The 25,500-nt window shown below is 45.3% G+C and overlaps 1 protein-coding gene across 1 annotated transcript in view; it reads left to right on the forward strand.

Moving 5' to 3' along the window:
• Nucleotides 1-6,857: 6,857 nt before the first annotated feature.
• The window catches only part of LOC116883344 (N-acetyllactosaminide beta-1,6-N-acetylglucosaminyl-transferase-like), a 29,805-nt gene continuing 11,162 nt past the window's right edge, over nucleotides 6,858-25,500 (forward strand). Inside the window, exon 1 of the mRNA XM_032884420.1 lies at nucleotides 6,858-8,318. Coding sequence (XP_032740311.1) covers nucleotides 7,400-8,318 — 919 coding nt within the window. The 5' untranslated portion in view covers nucleotides 6,858-7,399. The remainder of the gene's footprint in view (nucleotides 8,319-25,500) is intronic.

The following is a 25,500-nucleotide window of genomic DNA, read 5'->3' on the forward strand; positions in this document are numbered from 1 at the left end:
CTTTGTTCTAACTGAACCATCCACTGAGACTGAACAAAGGAGGTGACACTCCCTGGCACTCCCTGGCAGGCTCAACCTAATGTAGAACTCAACCCACAGAAGCCAAGTTTTCCCTTCCGTACCCTCAAAATCAGATTATGAACTCGATCAGGAATAGACACCCATAATAACACCAGTGTCTAAGATGTATCCAACATGTAAAATATATCCACCCTTATAAAATACGTGTGATGGCTAATCTTGGTTCTCAACGTGAAATATTTGGAACTAAGAAAGCTCAGTTGAAGCATTTCCCTCTATCAGACTGGCTGGTGGGCATGTTTGGGGGCATTTTCTTGATTGGCCAAACTCCTGTGGGCGGTACTATTCCTAGGCGAGTGGGCCTGAGCTATACAGGAAAGGTTGCTGAACACGAGGAGCCTAGGAGTAAGGCACTACTGGTCACGTCTCCATGTTCTATACGTCACTTCCGGTTTCCAGGTTCCCGCTGGAGTTCTACCTCCTTCCCTTCCTCATGGACTATAAGCTAAGATGAAAGGAAAGCTCTCCTCCCCAACTTGCTTTCGATCGTGGTCTTTATACACAGCAACAGAAAACCAACCGCCGCAGCGTCCAACCTAAAACCTAAATATACTCAGGTCAAACCTGTTGATTTTCTGCAACAAAGCGGGGCTGTCGAAACTCGGTGGTTTGGGGCTCACCTCCTCAGTCAGTACTTAGCCCACAAAGCCTGCTATGGCACGCCAACACCCAAGGGCTCTGGAGCTTTCAGCTCCAGCGCCAACCGTGGTCCTCCTCAGTCACATTTCTTGACCCAAGGTCTTGACAAGACCAGCTTCGTTTTCCCCTTCCCTATTGCCCTGTTGCCAGCCATTTTAAATTAAACCCTAGAACCTGATCATTTTCTACCCATTACCCTTCTGGGTGGCTTGTCTTCAAAGTCTAAAATTAGCTCGGACACCAAGGAGCAACCATGGGCGGAGTGTCGTAGCTGCCTTGCGGCCATAGTCTTCCAGTAGCTGCACAACACACCAGTGTGGGTTTTTTTAGAAATGAAGGGAAAAAAAACAAAAAACAAAAACCAACCTAAGACTCCTGGGTGACTAGCTATGAAGGGTAACCCACATCCAGAGGCTGATTATTGGATTCTCCTCCAGACTGAGATACAGGGGTTCAGGGAGGGGCTTATCTTCTCAAATTACACCCAGCGGGAGCTAAGAGTGGGCAAACACAGGACTCTTAGAGCCTGTGGAGAGCCTCCTCCCTTCACCCAATCCGGGGGAACTTTTTAACCAGGCTCCTTGGCTATTTTAAACCCCTGATGCTTCAGGCTATTTCCTGTGGCTGCCGACATTCAGGAAAGTGAGGCCCCGAATTCAACTATAATAAAAATTAAAACTGTAATTTAAAAAGGGGGATGGGGAGAGTGGGAAACGATCCCAACAAGACGCCTGTGAACTTCATATTTAAAAAAAAATAATAATCCAGGCTTTTTTCTTTCTCTGAAATCTCATCAGGCTTCTCTAGATTCAAAAAGTTTCCACCAACTTCTTTAGCTTCTAATTTGGGCCCAGAGGCGATGTCATGATAAAGTGAATTGTGGGAAATCTACGTTGGGTGGCATAGGTGAGAGTGAAGAAATCCCTTGACACGGGCGCTGGTGTAAATTCAGTTCTCAGTGTATCGTTAACTGGATGTAATAAAAACTGGTTAATGTCCTTCAGCGAGAGTATGCCCTAAGGAGGTAGCATTGTGTTCCGTTGACCTCTGAAACGAATACACACCCTGAGATTTATTGAATGGTGAGCAGGTCTATCCTGGTTCCTGATTTCTTTATACCTGGTCACCTCCTGAATTTGGAATGCTAGGGTGTCAACGCTGAGCAAATGGCCGAGCTGGGTTGAGCCTACTCTTTTACCCTTGGGTCACTCTTTGCCCTCCTGTTGGACATGCACAGAACTCCGGATATAGAATGATTTCCTCTGGAGCAGTGAAGAGGCTCCAGAAAGAAAGAGGCTTTCAGAGATGGCTAAGAGCACCTGCCGTGCTCACAGAGGACCTGGGTTCAGTTGCCTCCGCCCACGGGGTAGTTCAGAGCTGTTTGTAAGTCCAGTTTCAGGGAATCCAACAGCCTTCTTGTGACGTTCTCCGGCCCCAGGCATGCCCGTGGTACACATACATAAGTGTGGGCAAAACACTTAGGCACACAAAGTAAAAATAAAAAACAACAACAACAAAAACCAACAACATATAATCATGCTCACGTTTTATTATTTATGGGTAGGTGTGTGCACACATGTGTATGCACCTCTGTGTGCACATGGAGGTCAAAGGACAACCTGTGGGTGCCTTCTCTCCTTCTGTCATGTGGGTCCTAGGAATGGAACTCAGGTCGTCAGGCGTATCAGACACGTACCTCTCCTGCAGAGCCATCTTCTCACGGACCCATCATTCATTCTTCTTAAAATGACTAGTGTTATGCAAAATAATACTGTCAGCAATCGTGGGCCTTTCTAGAAGGACCCTTGTGGCATTTCGGGTGAGGCACAAGGCTCTACTGCTGTTTTTAACAAAATCTCAATCGTCCGATTTTACCAATGAAACTCGGGAGCCAGATGCTGGGGTGAAAGCCTGCTAGCTCAGAAAGGCAGAGAACGAACCCAGTTGCCCTTCCTCCTCAAGCAACGTCCCACAAGCCATTCCATCTCTTGCTGCCTCAAAAACCCTCCGTCAAATGTGTCTCTCCCTCCTGCTTCTTGTTTCTCTATCCATCTTCCTGACTTTCCCTTACTCTCTCTGGTTTTTCTTAATAATCCTATGTTCACTTCCTGTCAACTGGTTGCTTGCTCTGCCTTTTGACCTATGGTTGACTTTATTTAATCCTGTTTACAATATTCAAGCAGAGAGCTCTTGGATTAAAGGTGTGTGCTAAGGCTGAGCCACACCTCAACTAAACACAAGGTTGTTGTTTTTTGTCCCAGTAAATAACACTATCTTAGGGTTCACAGTGTGATCAAATATCCAGCAGCGTTCAAACTGCAACCAAGCACCAGCTACCTCCTCTGTGCTTCATAACCAAATCCAGAGAGTTGCAAAGTCTAGGAACAGTGAGATGACTCCAGCTGCTCTCGGAGTAGCTACAAGGGGTAGAAGGAGGCTAAGATTGAGGTGAGGGCCAAGTACAACACTGACATCATCGTCTAGATAAACTAGGAGACAAGACCATGGGAATGGTTGGACCAGTTCAGGCAAGCATAATTAGGCACTGACATCTGCATTGACTCTTCCCCACAGCCGAGTTCATTTGAGGTGTACCTGGAGGAAGTCGAAATATTAGTACAAATTAGAGGAACTGTTTTCTTCTTAGGAAAGATCTTTTTTCCCCCTGTATTGAGGAAGTGGTGCGCTCTACGGCATTCTAGATGGACACCTTAAGGAAAGCAACTTCTGTTGGAGTTACGCAGACAAGACTATTCTACAGCAAAATCAACAGCACAACCAGTTTCTGTAGCAACTAGAGACTGTCTGAGACCTAAGGATTTGCCCACAGGTCATTTGTGGAGGTCGTTCCCAAGGCCTCAGATGCATGTGACCCAGAGCTGGGGACCAGTTCATAATTAGCTGCTGTGGGAAATCGGACCTTCTGGGGCACTGGCCTTGCGTGCTAAAAGAGTGATCATGAAACGGTGACAGGAAGCCGCGTGGAGGGGACAGACCAGCATCTCTCTCACTGACAGGATATAAATCGTGTCTTCCTGTTTGCTCTGGCGTTTCTTTATCTTTTATTTTTGTTTGGTTTACTATCGTCTGTGCGTGCACACATGGTGTGGCAGTGTACACAGAAGAGAGAACAGCTTTCAAAAGTCTGTTCTCTCCTGCTACCTCATGGGGCCCAGGCATGGAGCTCCAGGCAGCCAGGCTTTGCAGCAAGCACCTTTACCCCTGAGCCATCTCAAGAGCCCTTGGTGTCTTGGTTTTGTATATACACATATACACATACGTATACATATATGCATATGCATATGCATACATATACATCATATATGCATATGCACACATTACATAGACATATGCATACATATACATATGCATCATATCCACATACACATACTCATACACAAACACACATACACATACATATATATATACAAACACACATACACATATGCATACACATACATATAAATATATATCATGTACATATGCATACACAAACACACACATTCATATGCTTATATATCATATACACATACACATACATTATATATGCATCATATACACATACATACACATGTACATATGCATATGCATACACATACACATATGCATACAAATACATATATATAATGTACATATGCATACACAAACACACACATACATATACTTATTCATCATATACACATACACATACATTACATATACATCATATACACATATATACACATATACATATGCATATGCATACACATACATATACACATACATATACTTATACATCATATACACATACACAAACACATACATTACATATACATCATATACACATATATACACATATACATATGCATATGCATACACATACATATACACATACATATACTTATACATCATATACACATACACAAACACATACATTACATATACATCATATACACATACATACACATATACATATGCATATGCATACACATACACATACATATACATAACATCATGACCATGTACATATGTGTATGCATACCCATACATATGCATATACATCATATACATATGCATGTGCATACACATACATATACATCATATATACATACATTACTTATACATATACATACATACACACACACACACATACACACACATATATATATATGGAATTGAACCCACAGCTTCCAACACACTAAGTAATGGTCTACAACTGAGCTACACTGAAGATTCTCCCGTGTTTTTTTTTAATCAAAATGTGTGTGTCTGCAAGTAGGAGGGTCAAACAAAAGTACAAAATATGAATGGTCTACTACAATAGCATATTGGCCCTCTTATTAAGGTGCAGTGGGAAAACAGGTATGCTCAGTGTGGCACACAGGTTCGTGTATCAGTCTTATAAATCACCTGGCTTCTCTCACCAGTATGAGCACGGAAGCGGAGCATTCGGTCAGTGTCCATCAGCTCGCTGTGTACAAACGATGCTGAGGGATGCAGGCAGATGAGGATACGTGAGTGCAAGTCATCAGAAGACTCCCTTTCCCACTACTTACCTCCGGGTACCCCCCGATCCAGGGCGCATCAGTGGATTCAAACATGTATTATGTGTACTTGGTTTGAGCGCAAGGATTTCAAATGAAAAGCAGTAACCATGTCATTTTCTGGAAGTATGATGGTTAGAGGTTCTGCCGTGTGTGTGTGTGTGTGTGTGTGTGTGTGTGTGTGTGTGTGTCTGTGTGTGTCTGTGTCTGTATCTGTGTGTCTGTGTGTTTATTGTTTATTCTGGTACTCTGCCACTTCCCCTGCCTCAAGTTCATTAGGTAAAGAATTCTTTTATTCGTCATCTGAGGTTTATTCTTATGTCTGACTTAGAATAATAGAATCCTTCTTACACATAAAAACACACCTTTTAAACTGTTTACAAATCTGAACTGGATATAGTGACACACAATTGTAGTCTCTGATACTTGGGGACAGAGTAGGAGCTAAGCCAGTTTCCATCAAAATTAACATGTGAAGAAAAGCCACTTTTCAGAGGAAGACTAGATGCCCTTTCTTACCCCAGCTTCAATTTATGAATAGAGCATGCGCAGAAACAAAGCTCCTCCCCCCCAAACACACACCCCCCATGGAGGGAGGGGCTATAAAATACCATATGCTTCCTGTCCAGATTCTCTTAGGATCTTTCCTCAACTCCCTAGCATACATCCATTTTGGGGCATGCCTTGTCTGTTTCTCTGCTTATTAAAAGGCAAGATGACCCCCGACTGCTTCCTCCTCCAGGCAGCTGCCAGGATTTTCATCTAACTTGTACTGTGTACTTCTCTTAAACACCAATGAAGTAGTCCTGGTCTCTCTCTCTCTCTCTCTCTCTCTCTCTCTCTCTCTCTCTCTCTCTTTTGTTTGTTATTTGTTTTGGTTTTTCAAGACAAGGTTTCTCTTTGGAGACCTGGCTGTCATGGAACTCTCTCTATATACCAGACTGGCCTTGAACTCACAGAGCCCTGTCTGCCTCTGCCTCCCAAGTGCTGGGATTAAAGGTTTAGTACTGTCCAGCTCTGAGTCCATTTCTAATTCCGTGCATGAATGAGACTAAGAACCTCAAAAGGGAGACTCAGTTTCCCCAGCAAAACTGAAGAGGCCAGGGTAGAAAAATGGATTGTGGTCAGTCATTACAGGTCAGTCTGGGTAATAAATAAGTAACTGGAGCTTCCGAATCTGGGAGTCTCTATGTCCAATATTTAAACCTGACTTGTCTCCTCTCTCTTCCCTGGCCATCACAGCACCCTGCCTGTATCCTCTGTGGGGAAAACATGAAACAAACTTGACCTTTGAGTAACTGTAGCCTCCGTGGAATTTGGGGTTGATGGGAAGTTGCTGGTCTTTGGAATATTTTTGTTTTAAACAATTAGCCTTTATTCCTAGTGTCTCAGTTACTTCCTCTAGGGAGTTAAATGATGATGCCCTCCTAGTAGTTAATATGCCTTTTTAAGGACTTCCCTAGCAGCACAGAAAATTAAGCCCTGGAAAGAATTTGGCTCAATAGTTAGTCACCAGCCTTGTTTTAAAGCATACCCAGCTGGTACAAAGAGGGCGGGGAGTATGGGTGGGAAAAGGCCGGGTTAAGCAATTTATTGTCAAGCACGACATTTTTTATTGACACAGTCTCTCTCCAGGCAATGTTCACATGCTCCGAATTGAAGCTTTTAGCTGGCCAGAGCTGGTTAAGCAAACAGACCGAGTCATTTAAATGCAATGATTAACAGGAAGCCAGGGGAGCAGGCACAGTTAACCACAGCCTTCCGCTGGGAGAAGAGGCTTGGTTCCGAGTTCCAGAGCGATGCGGTGCCCGAAGGTCACTGATAGTGATTTCCATGTGAGGACAGGTAGGGTCACTGACTTCCGGAACCTCCCTGGGGTGGGGCATTTTTGTGTAGTAATTGGTTGTAAGTTACTTGGAGGCTGGGCAATGGAGTTACTTCAGAACTCTGTCAGTGGAGAATGAAAATAAAAGCAAGCTAAGAAGGGGAAAGGGAGAGAAGAACCCAGGAGCTGGGCTCATCAGAAACACCTCCGTGTGGATCAGACCCACATCCATGCAGGATGACACTGGGACTTGGCGAAAAAGTAAGTTAAAGGAAGCTTTGCTCCAATTCTGTCGCTAAAGACAATTTGTTCATTTCCTGCTTTTTGGAAGATGGGCTCTTGGAAGTACAGTCTTTTTAGCCTATCTCTTATTGCTGCCTTGACGTTTATGTTCATTTACAATAACAAATTGTGGGAGAACAATCATTTCCCAAGGGCGATTCCCAATACTTCAGTCTTGGCAGAAGTCTGTTTTCAGATGTTCAGTGGGGAGAGCTTTTATGCCGTGGACAGCGCACGGAAAACCACCCTGGAAAAGTTCACCTGTTCCGAGTACAGGGTTCAAAATCATTACATAACAGAGGCTCTCTCCGAAGAAGAAGCCCGTTTCCCTCTGGCTTTCACACTTACCATCCACAAGGATTATGACACTTTCGAGAGGCTCTTCAGGGCCATTTACATGCCCCAGAACGTCTACTGTGTGCACGTGGACAGTAAGGCGACAGAGACCTTCAAAGAAGCGGTGAGGCATTTACTGAGCTGTTTCCCCAATGCCTTCCTGGCCTCTAGGATGGAGCGGGTGGTCTATGGTGGTTTCTCCCGGCTCCAGGCTGACCTGAACTGCATGAGAGATCTGGTGGCTTCCAAAGTCCCCTGGAAATACGTCATCAACACCTGCGGGCAGGACTTCCCTCTGAAAACCAACAGAGAAATAGTTCAGTACCTGAAAGGATTCATCGGGAAGAATCTCACCCCAGGGGTGCTGCCTCCCGCTCACGCGGTGGGAAGGACCAAGTATGTTCACCAGGAGCTGTTAGACCTTAAAAATCCCTACGTGCACAATACAGCAAGATTAAAGACCCCTCCTCCTCACAATCTGACCATCTACTTTGGCACTGCGTATGTGGCCCTCACTCGGGAGTTTGCTAACTTTGTCCTCACAGACCAGCGTTCCCTGGACTTAATCTCCTGGTCCAAGGACACCTATAGTCCTGATGAACACTTCTGGGTGACACTCAATAGGATTCCTGGTATGTATATTTCGTTTCTCTCACACTGTCATCTTCCTCTCAATAGTGTTATTATTTTTTTTTTAAAGACTTTGTCTTGCTGTGCCGAGCCCAGGAACTCCTGAGCTGTCATGACTTCCTGGATATCTGGGATTACATAGGTTTCCGATGAACCACTCTGTCTGTCTCCCTTTTCATTAATGTATATGACGTGATCCATGCTGACTGGGCTTCTCACAAGATGGTAACTTTTATTGTTCTCCAGATAGGGTTTCTCTGTACAGCTCTGACCGTTCTGTTCTGGAATGCGCTCTGTAGAATAGTCTGGCCTCGAACTTGGAGATCCACCTCCCTCTGCCTCCAGAGTGCTAGGATTAATGGCATGTGCCACCATGCCTAGTGGTTAAAAAAAAAAAAATAATTTAACATAACAAACATCTTGGGTCAGAGAGATGGCTCAGCAGTTAAGAGCACCGACTGCTCTTCCTGAGGTCCAGCGACCACATGGTGGCTCACAGCCATGTGTCATGGGATCCGATGCCCTCTTCTGGTGTGCCTGAAGACAGCAACAGTGTACTCATATAAATAAAATAATTCTTAAAAACAATCTTGCTCTCTATGCCCCCATCCACTGCGAGAATGAAGACATTCTCAGCAATCAGACTGTCGACATCATTCCAGAAAATGTCGCCATCACTCTGAAGGGGCGCACAGCCATTGTGAAGGACCCCAGGGGAACTCTGAGGAGGGACTTCAATCACATCAGTGTGGAGCTGAGTCTCCTTGGAGAGAAAAAGGAAAGGCTCCGTGTTGACAATGGTGGGGTAACAGGAAGGAACTGGCCACTGTCAGAACCACCTCAGTCAGGTTCAGAACATGATCAAGGGTCTGACACTGGGCTTCTGTTACAAGATGAGGTCTGTGGATGCTCACTTCCCTATCAACGTCGTTATTCAGGAGAATGGGTCTGTGGTTGAAATCTGAAATTTCTTGGGTGAAGAATATATCTGCAGGGTTCAGATGAGGATGGGTGTTGCTCGTTCTGTCTCTCAAGCCCAGAAGGATGAGTTAATCCTTGATGGAAATGATATTGAACTTGTTTCAAATTCAGCGGCTCTGATTCAGCGAGCCACAACAGTTAGAAACAAGGATATCAGGAAGTTTTCGGAGGGTATCTAAGTGTCTGAGAAGGGAACCATGCCGCTGACTGACGAGTGAGACCTCAGTTTGTCAGCTCCAGAAACAAGATCCTGATCACAAGTTCAATTTGGGCTCTCTGGGGACAATGGAAAATGTATATATTGAAAAAAAAAAAAAAAACTTGGCCGTTTCAAGTGTTAGCATTGGAGCATGGAATATTATTTGTTGATTTTTTTTTAATTACTAGTTTCATTTGCAAACCATGAGTACAATGTGCTTTGATACTAGCAAACGGGATGGAATGAATGACAAGGTACTTAGCATGCTTGCTTGCCTGGTATTTTTGGGGGGCAAGGGGTCTCTTGAAAATTGCTATCTTAGAGGCTGTGTGGTACTCTCTGACCTAGTCCCTCTGTCTGTCCGGGATTTTGTACCCTTTGATCAGCCACTCTCTATTCCCTCCCCACAGACCCCAGTCCACTTCCCTATCAATTCTTTTCCCTGTCATTGTCGATTTGTTTAAGGTCCACGCATTCGTGAAATCATACAGTGTTTTTGCCTTTCAGTGTGTGGCTTTGTTCCGTGGGTGCAATGTCTTCCTGATTCATCCATGTAGCTATAAATGACTAGATTTCCCTTTCTAACGGGTTGAGGACTTTCCATTTTGTATGTACATTACATTGCTGTTACAGTAAAAAAAAGAAAAAATTTGCAGAAATTCTGCTTACAGACCGGGGGATAGGGCTCAAGACTGTTTTACAGCTGATGGGAACATGGATGGGCAGAGTCAAGGTGAAAACTTGCTTGTGCGGTTTGGTTTTGCTGATCTACCTAGCTTTGGGCCCAAAGACCCATCTTAGATGTATGCTTTCTCTTGACACAAGGCAAGAGGCTGAGCAAACACTAATTACAGAAAAGTTTAAACAATTAACCTAATACCTATTAAATTTACGCCATAATGAGGCAGGGAGAGGTGACACACATCATTAATCCCAGGTTTTGGGAAACAAAGGCAGGCAGAGCTCTTGTGGTCAAGGACAGGAAGAGCACAGTTTACATAATGAGCACCTGGCCATCCAGGACTACAGTGAGATTCTGTACATACATACATATGTGCAAACATGCAAGCATGCATGCATACATACATGCATACATGCATACACACATACAGGCCTTATGGCGTTAGAGAGATGGTGCAGCAATTAAGAGCTCATACTGCTCTTGCAGAGGACCCTAGTTCAGATCCCAGCACATCAAGTGACTCACAATTACTCATAATTGCAGGGGATTTGGTGCCCTCTTCTGGTATCCAAAGACATGTCACTCAGACTCAGATAACTAAACACATATAACTCACACATATAACTAAAGTTAAGAACTATATATTTATTAAAAAGGGGGATAAAATTAGAACTCAATATATTAATAATATTTGAGCGGTGATGGGTATTTTTGCCCCCATCATCTCATTGTTCAATTCCCATCCTTTTAAATGGGAAGCAGGTTGGTCATCATGCCTATAATCCCAGCATTTGGTAGATGGAAGGATTAGGAATTCAAGGTCATTATGAGGGACATCAAGATTTCAAGGCCAGCCTAGGCTGTCTTTTCTTGGAATTGGATTAGAAACACAGACAACAACCCCAAGGAGTTCTAGACCAGCGCATCCTCTGCAGAGAAAAAGACATTTGAAACAGTTAGACCCCACGTTCATCTCTGAAGATGACACAGTGGTAAATAACCAGTCTCCTGAGCCTCGTCTTTTTTGTTTTGTTGTTTTGAGACTCTGTGTGTGTGTGTGTGTGTGTGTGTGTGTGTGTGTGTGTGTGTGTGTGTGTGTAGCTCTGGCAATGCTGGAACTTGCTTTGTAGACCAGGCTGGCCTTGAACTCAGAGATCTGCCTGCCTCTGCCTCCTGAGTACTGGAAATAAAGGCGTGTGCCAGCCCTGCCCAGCTCTGAGACTCATCTTTTTTTTTTTTTTTTTTTTTTGGTTCTTTTTTCGGAGCTGGGGACCGAACCCAGGGCCTTGCGCTTCCTAGGTAAGCGCTCTACCGCTGAGCTAAATCCCCAGCCCCGAGACTCATCTTTTAAACCCTATTCTCTATTGGGTATCAATTGTTCCTGAATAAACTCTGCCTTCTTTGACACAAGTTCCAGATGACTTGAGTAATCACAATTGTTTACAGTGAGTTCAATGAGTTCTATTTTAGTTCAGTTGGAAATAACACAGTTGAGACATAGTTCATGAAAAGCAACTCGGGGTGGGCTTGGCGCTGTCAACACCTTTACTTCCAGTGCTCAGGAGGCAGAGGCCGGTGAATCTCTGTGAGTTCAAGGCCAGCCTGGTCTACATAGTGATTATGAGCTAGACTGGACTACGTAATGGGACACTGTCTCAAAGCGGGGAGTATGTAACCGCGATCAATGCTCTGGTCAGATTAGTTCCTCCGGTTTGGAAATTCAACATGGACTATGGGTGTGGTCCTCACCTGGAGCTTAAGAAAATTACTGATCCGTTGGAACGAGTGAGCAGACCTCTGCTGTTGGGGATGTAAGCCATGGAGGAGGGTGGGTTTAGATCTCTGTATACAAAGCGTCCTAGATATAGGGAGTGTTCAAAGTCTGTCATTCTCACAGCAGGAAGAGGGCAATGGACTGAGTTAAAAGAAGCAGGCCTCAAATACAGGTGGGAGCCCCTAAGTATATTCCCATCTTTCATCTTCCTCGTCTTCCTCTTTCTTTCTCCTCCTCCTCCTTCTCCAAGTCTGCTTCCGCTTCTTGCTCTTCCTCACTCCCTCCCTCCTTTTCTGTGGTTGTTGAGACAGGGTTTTGCTATGTAGTCTAGGCTAGCCTTAAATTTTCAGTGATCCTCTTGCCTCAATGTCCTCAGTATTAAGAATACAGATACAGATTACAGATTGTGCCCAGCTCTCCCTACTAACAGTGACCAAAATAGGAAAGGTAAACTCCCTAGTTCTTCCTTCCATATCAGTTACACTATGACAAGGAGTCATGTCTGCTGCCGAACTGTAAGGAACTGTTCCGTGGAGAATAGTCAAGATTAAAACACAAAACAAACAAACAAACAAACAAAATCCCTTTTTTTTTCTTCTTAGAAAGGACCAATGAGCTGGAGAGATGGCTCAGTGGTTATGAGCACTGACTGTTCTTCTAGAGGTCCTGAGTTCAAATCCCAGCAACCACATGGTGGCTCACAACCATCTGTAATGAGATCTGATTCCCTCTTCTGGTGTGTCTGAAGACCGTAACCGTGTACTTATAAATAATAAATAAGTAAATAAAATTTAAAATAAAAGAAAGGGCCAAGATAAACAAAAAGATATTCAATCTGAAAAAGACTTGAAGTGTCTTAATGACAAACCTTGTCACTAAAGAAAGAATAAATGCCACAGTGGCGGGGCGAGGGGGAGAGCCTGGAGTCAGTGGACAGGAGTCAGAGGCACTGGAAATACAGTGGGCAGTTGTGTGACACTAAGCAAAGCCAGGGAGGAGGCAGAAGCTGAGGAACCCTGTAGAGGAAGCCCCTGTGTTGGACACCTGTATGGTCCAGAGTCTCCTCCTACCCTTCACCTGAGAGTCTGTAACTGTTACCAGTTTATTGAACAGAAACAACACCCTGACTTCTCTCCATGATTCACGAATTAAACCTGGACCTTTTTGGTACCCCGGTGGGCAGTGGTGTCAGCAAACCAAGGGAAACCAAAGGCATAGCTTTATGGAGCCCGAAATCTTCCAAGAGTCAAACTCTGCAATAGCTCCTGCGTTTAGTGGACGGAAGTCCCCCTCCTTGTGACAGTTGTCTGGTCACACTAACTGTTTTCCTACCTATGGTCGGCCTGCTCCTCAGCCTGGGTCATGATGCTGAAAGCCTACTAAAGACCTAGGTGTCGTCTTGTTTAACTGTGAGTCTGCCAGTGCAAAAATGAGGCATTTCTGTGGCAAGGGCTATTCTCGTGCTGTGTGGGGCTCTGGGCAAGAGGATAAACCTCGATGCTGGTCACAGTGATTGGAGGTTTATAATGAAGCTTCTCAATGATGGCAGACAGACAGAAGGAGAGACTTTTCACAACTGGACAGGACCAAGGCAGGGGAGTCCAAAGCATCCCAAGATAGCTGCCAGTGTGACCCAACCCATTTGTAGATGACAAGGTTATGTCATGATGTCAAAAGATTGGGCACCAGAGTAAACAAAAAGACTATTCAATCTGAAAGAGGATTGAGAAAAGGATTAATTAAAATTGAGGATTAATTAAAAGATCTGTTGTCTAGAGGATCAGGAGTTCAATACCAGTCTTAGCAATACAGGAGTTCAAGGTTTACCTGAGACTCCAGTTCAAAACTAAAAAATTGGGGTAGGGGTATGCCTCAGCTTATAAAGTGCATGAAGATCAGACTGTGCAGCCACATAAAAAAACACTAGGCATTGCAGACTACAATATCATGACACTGTATCCTCAGTGTTTAGGAGTGGGGATGGAAGGATCCCTGAGGCTCTCTGGCTGGTTCACCCCCTGCAGGAACTCCAGGCTTGATGAAAATAATGTTCAGGGAGCTGGTGAGACAGCTCAGTGATTAAGAGCACTGACTGCTCTTCTGGAGGACCCTGGTTCAATTCCCAGCACCCACCCAGTAGCTTAGAACTCTAACTCCAGTTCCAGGGGATCTGCCGTCCTCACACAGACATACCTGCAGGCAAAACACCAGTGCACATAAAAATAAATAAATCTTTTTTAAAAAATGGTTCAATTAGCATTGACTTCTGACCTCTATATGCATGCGCACAAATTTTTAATAAGATTAAGAAAAATTAAGACTGTCCAATGAGAGAAAAAAAAAATGGAACCAACCCCAATTTTGGAAGAAAACCGAGGATAGCAGGTTCTAGAATCTCACTTTCATGGGGAACCAGAACAACATTGCCCAAAGAAAATTTAATGCTGACCACAAGTCTACTTTTACAGTTCACATGGGGCCTCACTAAAGGAAACTGGAAAACTCCATATAATCTCCTAAGTGTGTTAGTAACACAAATAAGTGTGTTAATCAAAAATATCACTTTTCCATGTGGCCAGTAAGGCTGGTGTAGCTTGTCATAGATGGAGCATGCTGGCCCACACATCAATCCTTACTGCTATGAAGCCATGGTCAGCTTGTCCGTCTTTGTTCTTTGGATTTGCCTATTTCTTCTTGAATTCCAGGGTTCCCACGTGCTGTGGGATGCACGGATCAGTGACTCTGGCTTTCTTCACGTTTCCCCTAGTGTCTGATTCTGTGCTTGGTCGTCTGTGAATGTCACTTGCACAGTCCCAGGGGACCTGCCTTAAATCCTGTAACAGAAATGAAGTGAGTTTGCCACACAGAAGCCTAAACGTATGTTTCAAGTGGGTGGGGCATCTACTACAGCCTAAATGGCAGTGTCCTGTGGTTTAAACGGGTTCTGGGGTTTAAATGCAGGAGGCAAAAAAACATGGCTTCCCACACATAAAGTATTTGAGCCGTTCTTGTGTCTGTCCGACTTGACAGGGAGACTTGATTAACAGACAGGGAGTTCCCACCTGCCTTTAGAATACCACCTGATAAACTTTGGTCGCCACTGTGGGGTAAAAGTCCCTGAAACCCAAACAGGAACCATATTGTTGTTAAGGAGCCTCATTGTCAAACATTGTTACTAAGTCTCCGTGTAAGTTTCTGTTTTCTAAGCTTAATGTATTCTACAAACCACATTTCTTTTTCCACCTACCACCAACTCGGGACCCCATGATGTATGCCCACTCCTTTGCCTTGCTAAATCCGGAACCTGTGGTGTATGATTGCTTTTTACCTTCTGAAATGTGTCTTCCTAGATACCTGAAGACTCCCCTTTTACATGAAGTATTCTTATGTATCCTGAGTCCCCCACTTTCCTGTCCAGCTGCTTCTAAGACATTTATCTACCCCACAGGCAGCCTTGAGGCTTGAGTACCCAACTCTTCTGTCCAGATGCTGACAGCGAATTATCTGGACAGCTCTTTTCTCTCCACCCTAACCCTTCCCCATAAAAGGGACCTAAAAAGCTGGTGGCCCGCTGCTCTCTGAAATCCCGACTTTCGAGGAGGCGGGCAACCAGCTTGCTTTAATCGAGAGTCTCGGAATTAATTTCTCAGCCCTAACTCTCACTTCTTGCTTACCTTTCTCCCATCCGACTAACTTCTCCTCAGTGTCTTCTAATCCAGTGGACAACGGGGTGCTATTAACTTTTAGTCCCCTGTACTACCTGATTGTGAGTGACTGGCTTCTTATTAGGGAAAAGAACTGTTGGTAAACCTGAACGCCAAGATTGGTGTTAAGGAGCCTCATTGTCAAACATTGTTACTAAGTCTTCGTGTAAGTTTCTGTTTTCTAAGCTTAATATATCCTACAAACCAAGCTGTTTTCCCTCTGGGCTACTGATCCTCAGTGTTGATTGGCTCCATCCCTGATTTCACCCCTGATTGGGAAATCACAGTGGGTTGGTTTCATTGGTCACAGTGCCCCTTAGCATTACCCTCTTTAAAAATGACCACTGGTTTCTACTTAATTTGCCACAACGTAGTATTTTGATCAGTACTTGTTTCGAATTTATATTTAACTAGGAACGAGTGAGAGAAGACCCCTTGGAGACTAACCTTTGTTAGTGGCGGGGAAAAAAAGAATGCCAAACTACCCAGGAGAACTACTTCAGCTTTCCGTTGCTGTGATGAAACAGATCTTTATTTTATTATTTGTATTTTTACTGTGTTGTCATTGTTGTTGTTTGGTTTGGGGACAGGTCTCACTACGAAGCCCTGAACACACAGCTATGGACCTGCCCCTGCCTCCCAAGTGCTGGGATCCCCCCCCACCAAAATCACCTAACTTTAAAACAGTGATTGTTCAGAATAGTTGTTTTCCGATGTCCACCGGGAAGGAAAAGGTTTATTCTGCTTAGAGATCACAGCCCACTATCGAGGGGATCAAAGCAGGAAACTGAAGGCAGGATCCAAAGCAGGGAACATGGAGATACACTGCCCATTGGGTTGCTCTCCATGGCTTGCCAGCCAGCTTTCTTACACAGCTTTCTTATGGTCACCCTGCCCATACTGGGCTGGGCCCTTCCGCATTAATCATCAATCAGAAAAAATGCCCCCATAGACTTGCCTTTGGGCCAATCTGATGGAGACATTTTCTCAATTGATGTTCTCTTTGAAGCAAGGTGACTTGAGTTCGACTCCAGTTGATGCATCATAGATCCTTCTCCCCTCTTTGAAGAATTCCCTCTACACCTTCATGCCTTACATATATGTGTGAAACATATACATGTGTTTTATTTCCCATATGAAAGAAAACATACTTGTCTTTCAGTGTGTGGCATCACTTAGCATAATGACCTCTAGTACCACCCATTGTCCTACAAATGACACAATTTTATTCATCATAACTTTTATTCTTTGGAGCTGAATAAAACCCCATTGTGTATAATAATAACAACACATTATCATCCATTCATCTGTTCATAGACATCGAGGCTGGTTTTGGGAGTTACACAGCAATAAACAGATGTGCGCACATCTCTGTTGTATGCTGACTTAGATTCCTTTCCTACAGTCCCAAGAGTGGCATAGCTGGATACTCACGGTCACTTGGATCTGTCATTTCTGGGTCTGTGAAAAGACAGAACATGACGGTCAGAGGTGCACAGTGAAGCAGAACGGTTTGACTCATGGTTCTTGGGAAGCAAAGCATAGGAAAGGATAGGTCAGGGGAAAAAGCTGCCCTTCAGTGACCTTTCTTCACCTAGGTTTCACTTCCTGACACTTCTATCATCTTCCAATCTCCGGTTGATTCTGTGAAACCACTGATGAGGTCAGAGCCCCCATGATCTGATCTCCTCCCAAAGGCCCAACCTACGAACACTGTTGCCTTAGGGACAAAGCCTGAAGCACCAGTTTTTGCAAAGATGTTTCAGTTTCAAACTAGCACAGTGCTTCAAGGGGAAAAGAAGAAATCGGAAGTGGTGAACCTGGAAAACAGACTCTGCCTGTCTCTGTGTTCCATTGATGGACTTTGGGGCCAGACTCTGGACCAGCCCTGTTGCATCCCATAGCAAGCATCTCTCCTGGATCCTGGACGTGGCTGGTCTATTGCGTTTTTATTTTTGGTGCTATCCATGCTGTGATCAATTGAGACCGGTGTACTCCTTGAGCCCAGATGCCAGGAGTGGAACTTTAAGTGATGGAAACAGGAAACAGATCTGAACCACAGTAGTCTAGGGGGTGTCACTCATTCATGATCTATAATGTGCCTGAGAGCTAATATTCATAGGAAACTTATGCTCTCCATCAGGCTCATGAAATTTTTGAGATCACTGGGTCTATGGCCAGAGTTATATGGGAGAAAATCAATTGGATAAATTTTACTATTAGTTGAATTTAAATGATCTCCGTTTCATATATCACAGAGAAAGAGGACCAGTGAGTTACAAGACCTATGATGAGCTCCTTTGGTGGTTTTGTTTTGCTGTTTTTTGAGACAGTGTCTCACTATGTCATGCTGACTAATCTGTAACTCACCTCCATATACCAGGCTGGCCTAGCACACACAGATCTGCCTATCCTTGCCTTCGAAGGGCTGGGTCTAAAGGCGTATGCCACCAGTCGGGCCTTCACCTTTGAGTTTTTTACAAGGACACAGTCTCTTGGGAGGGAGCCAAGGCCCCTGCAGACTTCACCTGTTATGTGGGTAGGTTACCAAGGAAACAGGAGTGTCATTGTTTCCTTATCTATGTGGGAAGGTGGTTGACTGTCTGAATACCTTTCCCTTGCTTCATTCTCTCCTTTGCCCTGGCTTTGTTCCGTGATAGTCTATCATTCTACACACCCTCCAGGTAGCTTTCTTTTTCCTCCTTCCCTAGCTGAGCTACAGTACTATTTCCTAATTTTCTTGCAAGAGTACAATTCCTACCTGTGTCATCCTGAAGTCAAATACCGACAGGACTCAAGGCACAGAAACGTTCACTTACTATATTTTAAGCTATGATAATAAGGTCTTGGTCACAACATTATGGAAAGTGATCCAACGGAATTGAAGACTTCCAGAGGTTTTGACATTTTGATTATCAGACACAGCAGAAGAGGGCATCGGATCCCCACTACAGATGGTTGTGAGACACTACGTGGTTGCTGGAAATCAAACTCAGAACCTCTGAAGGAGCAGTTGGTGCTGTTAACCACTGAGTCATCTCTCCAGCCCCCAATTTATTTATTTTTTATTGTCATTTCCCTATATCAGAAATTGACAGGGTCTGGAAAGATGGCCCAGTGACTAAGAGTATTTGAGCACTTGTTCTTGAAGAGGACCCAAGTTCAATTCCCAGCGTCCATATGGTGGCTCACAGCCATCCATAACTCCAGTTCCAGGGGATTCAATACCTTTTTCTGGCCTCTGGAACAATGAACAAGTGTGGTGCATAGCTATACATGCACACAAAAAACCCACCCACGGAATAATAAAACGACTTGAGGTGGGTTGAGGTAGCCTCAGAGATATCTCAGTCAGGAAAGTCCTTGCTTTGCAAGCACCGAGACCTGAGTTCGATCCCAGAAACATGGACTTGCTATTTAAAGGTAATTGTGGTAGTGAGCACTGGCAAATCTCAACGCTGTTGGGGAAGCTCCCTGGAGAACATCTGGCCAGCCCACTTAAGTATTTGCTGAAATTCAGGCCAATAAGAGACCTTGCTTTAAAAAGGAACAACTAAGTAACACCTAAAGAATGCCTCACAGGGGGTTGGGGATTTAGCTCAGTGGTAGAGCACTTGCCTAGCAAGCACAAGGCCCTGGTTTCGGTCCCCAGCTCCGGAAAAAAAAGAAAAGAAAAGAAAAGAAAAAAAAAAAAAAAGAATGCCTCACAGGCCTGTGTAGTCTCACTCACATGAACACAAAGAAAATGAGAGGTTGAACAGTAGTGATCATGTTGGCCCTCTCACCTTTTAGGGTCTCAAAGGATCAACTAGAGACACATGGCAATTCATATATTGCATTGCCTCTCTAAGCAGCAATCTCTTTCTTATTTCTTTATTCTTCTATTAGCTAGTTAGTTAATTAATCAATTAATCTATTGATTGACTCTTTGACACAAGGTTTCTCTGTGCCCTGGCTGTCCTGGAACTGGTTCTGTAGATCAGATTAGCCTTGAGCTCTTGGAGATCCACCTGTTTCTGAGTGTTGGTATTAAAGGCCTGTGCCATTACACCCAAGCTTCCTTCTATTTTTCCATCCTTCCTCCTTCCTTCCTTCCTTCCTTCCTTCCTTCCTTTCTTTTAAACCAAACATTTCTTCCTATAGTGACCTATCTGAATATTATTATGAAGAGATAAAAAGTAGATTGGAAGACCCAGCAAAAGGGCTCAATGGGACTTGCCATCAAGCCTGCTGACCTGATTTCAATTCCCAGGATCCACAGCTATAGACATACCAAATGGATGCATTTTTAAATTAACTTTAGAAAACAGATGGATGAAAAGGAAGAAACTGAGAGTTGGGGACAACGGGACCAGAGACACTGCTGTCAATTGCTATGCATTTTAGACTTCATGAAGGCTATTGAGTGGGTTCCACAGACACATTGGCTTACTCTGCACAGTTAGATGGTACTCATTGATGGATTGTCATCATCGTCATCATTGTCATCATCACCACCACCACCACCACCACCACCACCACCACCACCACCTCCACCGTTGTTGTGGTACTGAAGGTGACACACAGTTCTCACACCTGCTAGGCAACTGCTCTCCCAACTGCTCTCCACAAAGGGAGTTAGCAGCCAGTAACCCTGGCAGACAGCCTGGCTCTACTTGTAAGAGTCTGTTGATCTTCAGGCAAGATACTTAATTTCTCTGAGCTTAATTGCTTTCTCAGATTCTGAGGATGAATTATCTCTTTGTAAGGCTGATAGAAAGGTTAAACAGTATCCAAACCGAACTGGCAGGTCCTAGGAACTCATCTGATGCTAAAAGACAAAGGGGAAGAAACACGAACTTTTTTTCCCTACTCCCTTCCTTTCTCTTCCTCTTCTTATTCATTGCTGCTTAGTCTTTGTTATTGTTTTGTTTTGTTTTTCAAGACATAGTTTCTCGGTGTAGCTCTGGCTGTCCGGGAACTTGTTCTGTAAACCAGTCTGGCCTGCCTACCTCTGCCTCCAGAGTGTTGGGATCTAGGGTGTGTGCTACCATGGCCTGGCAAACATAGATTTCTCTTCTTTTTTTTTTTTTTTAAGATTTATTTATTTATTATATAAGTACACTGTAACTGTCTTCAGATACCCTGGAATAGGGCATCTAATCCCATTATAGATGGTTGTGAGCCACCATGTGTTTGCTGGGATTTGAACTCAGGATCTCTGGAAGAGCAGTCAGTGCTCTTAACCACTAAGCCATCTCAACAGCCCCAAACATAGATTTCTTACTATTGACTCTTGAGGGTTTCATATTACTATTTCTAAAACTTCTTTTTTAAGGTTAAGGAAAAAACAATGCCCATGCGTGTTTGGTATGAAGGCCTTAGGTAAAGTTCACGATTAGGACGGGGAACGTGGTCACAAGGGTGACACAGGTGTCTGGTCTTTTTTTCCTCCGGGAGTGGCAAGCACTCTGGGAACTGGTTAAAGCATCTCTCCGCTCCCAAGGCAAACATTCGTTCGTTCGGCACACCCTTGTTCGTTCCGTTCTCCGTTTGTTACGGAATGCTCTTTATCTTAGCTGTTCATTCCAGTCAGCTGCCCTTGAGAACCAGCCAAAATGTCACCCCTCCATTCCTTTCTCCTCCCCCAGGACCAGCCCTCGCCCCGCCCCCTAGCCTCCTCGCCTCCCCGCCCCCCTCCTCTCTCCGCCCCACCCCTTACCCAGCCAGGAATTCCCTCTTGACACCTCCAATCCATTGTGTAGATCTATCTCAGTTCCTCCTACAGCAGGTTCCTGAGTGACCTGCCCACACCGAATGTGAGACAGTGAACTGAATGGCTGCGACCACATTCTATATATATATTTCATCTAACCTCATGAGCTCGACGGGACGGGCGCAAAAAGCCTGTGGAATGAGGAACATGATTAGGGTGAAAACGACCCGTCCTTCCTCTGGACCGGCTTGCTTTGCAGCCTGGGGTTCAACTAATCTCAAGTGGAAAACGGGCAATAGCAAAAACAGCATCCTGGCTTTTTCCTTCTTATTATTCCCTAGAGCCTAGGGCTTAGACGGTATGGTACGATCATATAACCACTACACTGTTTTTACATCGTATTGAAAGTCATCTGGGACTGATTTAAAGTCCGCAAAGGGTGTGGAGGCTCTAGGTGGGTGGGTACTAGGGCATAGTATAGAAAGGACCTGAGCATCTGCTGACGCTGGAGAGGGATCCAGGAGTAAGAAGTCCACAGTTGTACTGTTACTCTTGCCTTAGAAATATTGTCTACGGGCTGGAGAGATGGCTCAGCGGTTAGAGCACTGAGTGCTCTTCCAGAGGTCCTGAGTTCAGTTCTAGGCAACCACATGGTGGCTCACAACCATCTGTAATGAGATCCGGTGCCCTCTTCTGGTGTGTCTGAAGACAGCTACTATGTACTCATGTAAATAAAAATTAACTTAAAAATTTGTAAAAAGAAATATTGTCTACAAATGTATTTTTCCCTTTTCATGCTGAAAGTTTATCTAACGAATTTCTCAGTTCTGCCTCCAGTTTTTTTGTTTTTTTTTTTGTTTTTTTGTTTTTTTTTCAATAGGGATGAGTCCTGTCCTCACATGCGCTCGCCCCCACAGGCTTCTAAGGGGACACACCCTTTGCTACCTGTGTGATACCATTCAGAAAGCATTCTCGGGAGTGTGGGTGATCCGTGGGACTTCTCAGTCATCATGAGACTGCTCAGTACAAACAACCCTCTTCATAAATCTGAAGAGTGGAGTTATGTGGGTTTCATCCCTGTCTAGAAAAGTTGGGGAGGAAGAAAATAAAAAGCATTCCTGGAATTTGCCTGAGTGATTTTGGCCCTGTGAGGCTTCGATTTAAAATATCCAGAAAATGCAGTCGAAGTGGGTTGCTTGGCTGTGAGTAGCTGCTGTTTCCAGATGGACCACTATGCCAACTTTACACTTAGTCCTTCTTTGCCCTGGAAAAAAGCAATTATTATTATTAATTATTAGAATTATTAACTGTGCTGGGGACTGAGCCCACACGAGCTCCTCAGGTGAGCCACCTCTTCCTTCTTGCCACCAGTGCAGAGCCCCACTCAGGGAGCATGGCCTTGTCCCCTCTGCCCCTCCTCCACATTCTTTACTGACACCTCTCCTCCCTGCAGGGCGGTGGATTCGGAGATTTTCTGTCTCTGTGAGTTCTCCTAGGTTGCAAGAGAATCACCATGAATTCAAGGCTATCCCGATCTGTCTTGTGAGTTTCAAGCCAGCCAGGGCTACCTAGGGTGATCCTCCCTGAAAACAGACTAGGCCCCACTCCAAAGGAAACAAAGGTTCACGCTTGTAATCCCACCCGCTGACAGCCACTTCCCACACCAGTCCTCATGTGGGATCATATTTTCTGGGAGTTGTGTGTGAATGGAAGCATACAGTTGGGGCTCTTTGAATGGGAGCCCTGTCACTCAGGCGAGGTTTTGAGTTCCTCCACATTGGATCTTCAGTCTGTTCCTCCTCCCTCCTCTGCTTCACAGCATTGTTTTGAGCAGAGATAGAGGGCTGGCTGCAGGGGTGCAGGGCTGGCTGCAGGGGTGCAGGGCTGGCTGCAGGGGTGTAGGGCTGGCTGCAGGGGTGCAGGGCTGGCTGCAGGGGTGCAGGGCTGGCTGCAGGGGTACAGGATTGGCTGCAGGGGTGCAGGGCTGGCTTCAGGGGTACAGGGCTGGCTGCAGGGGTACAGGGCTGGCTGCAGGGGTGCAGGGCTGGCTGCAGGGGTACAGGGCTGGCTGCAGGGGTGCAGGGCTGGCTTCAGGGGTACAGGGCTGGCTTTAGGGGTGCAGGGCTGACTGCAGAGGTGCAGGGCTGGCTGCAGGGGTGCAGGGCTGGCTGCAGGGGTGCAGGGCTGGCTTCAGGGGTTCAGGGCTGGCTTCAGGGGTACAGGGCTGGCTGCAGGAGTACAGGGCTGGCTGCAGGGGTGCAGGGCTGGCTTCAGGGGTTCAGGGCTGGCTGCAGGGGTGCAGGGCTGGCTGCAGGGGTGCAGGGCTGGCTGCAGGGGTCAGGGGTACAGGGCTGGCTGCAGGGGTACAGGGTTGGCTTCAGGGGTTCAGGGCTGGCTTTAGGGGTGCAGGGCAGGGCTGGCTGCAGAGGTGCAGGGCTGGCTGCAGGGGTGCAGGGCTGGCTGCAGGGGTGCAGGGCTGGCTGCAGGGGTGCAGGGCTGGCTTCAGGGGTGCAGGGCTGGCTGCAGGGCTGGCTGCAGGGGTGCAGGGCTGGCTGCAGGGGTGCAGGGCTGGCTGCAGGGGTGCAGGGCTGGCTGCAGGGGTGCAGGGCTGGCTGCAGGGGTGCAGGACTTGCTACAGAGCTGCAGGGATTTGTGTGTCTCTCGGTTTGCTGACAAACACTTGGGCTGTTCCTGGTTTTGTCTCTGAAGAAGGATGTTGCCGTGGACATTGCTGACCAACTTTTGGGTGTCATGCCAACTTTTGGAGTGTCCATGCCTCCTTAGTAGACAGATAACGAGAGTGGAATGTCTGATCCATAGGGTAACATTCTGTTTAACATTCTCCAAACTTTGCAATGGAGCCCAGGAGCTCACACACGAAAGACAAGGGCTTTACTGACAAGCTTCATTTCACCCCCAGACCCCAAGTGCAGTTAAAAGACTACATTTCTGTTAAAAATTAGACTCAGGCCAGGGGGGTGATGGCTCATGCCTTTAACCCCAGCCCTCGTGAGGCAGAGGCTGGCAGATCTTTGTGAGTTCAGAGCCAGCATGATCTACAGAGTTCCAAGACAGCCAGGGCTACACAGAGAAATCCTGTCTCAAAGAATAAACAAACACGGGGTTGGGGATTTCGCTCAGTGGCAGAGCGCTTGCCTAGGAAGTGCAAGGCCCTGGGTTCGGTCCCCAGCTCCGAAAAAAAAAAGAAAAAAGAAAAAAAAAGAATAAACAAACAAAAAAACAGGGGGAAAAAAAGTAATGAAATCGTCACCCTGAATGGTGGCACCCACCTCGAGTCCCAGCCATTTTATAGACAGAAGCAAAAGGCAGAACTCCAGGGACAGCCTGAACAACTTGAAAAGAGGGAAGGGAAAGAAGAGGGAGAAGGACATTCACTGTCCAACAGAATAGTAAAGGATGAATTTAAACTTCTGCCTAGCCAGGCAATTAAATAAAAACAAGTAAAATAAAAACAAAGCAGGCCGTTTGGTGCAGACAGAGCACGTGGTTACTGTAACTAGGCCCCTTTCAGAGGATTTATAGGAACCAAGCAGCCTGTTCCTTCTTTCCATAAGAGTCTGTCTGTCTCCAGTCTCCTCCTGCGTCCGGCCTCTCTAGCCCTGAGTTCCCAGGCCTCACCTGGGATTCGAGGCAGTGTTTGTGGCTTGTGCCATTTGGTTTCCTTCATCTCACAACCCGTCCCCGACTACAGTTTTCTCTTTTCTGTGTGCTAATATTTGGTTTGATTGAGCGAGTTATTTATTTATTTATTTATTTATTTATTTATTTATATTTATTGACACAGGTTCTCATGTAGCTCAAATTGACCCCAGACGCACTGCGTAGTTAAGGTTGGTCTTGGTTTTCTGAAGCTCCTGCCACCATCTCCTAAACGCTTGAATAACAGGTGTGTACCACAACACCCAGGTACACGTCCTTATCTGTTCTTGTTGCTGTGACAATTCTTTGTTTTTTTTTTAAGATTTATTTATGTATTTGTTTGTTTTATTTATGAGTACACATAGCTGTCTTCAGACACACCAGAAGAGGGCATCAGATCTCATTACAGAGGGTTGTAAGTCACCCTGTGGTTGCTGGGATTTGAACTTGGGACCTCTGGAAGAGTAGTCAGCGCTCTAACCGCTGAGC

Source organism: Rattus rattus, chromosome 14 (assembly GCF_011064425.1).
Source record: "Rattus rattus isolate New Zealand chromosome 14, Rrattus_CSIRO_v1, whole genome shotgun sequence".
In the NCBI taxonomy this organism is placed as follows: Eukaryota; Metazoa; Chordata; class Mammalia; order Rodentia; family Muridae; genus Rattus; species Rattus rattus.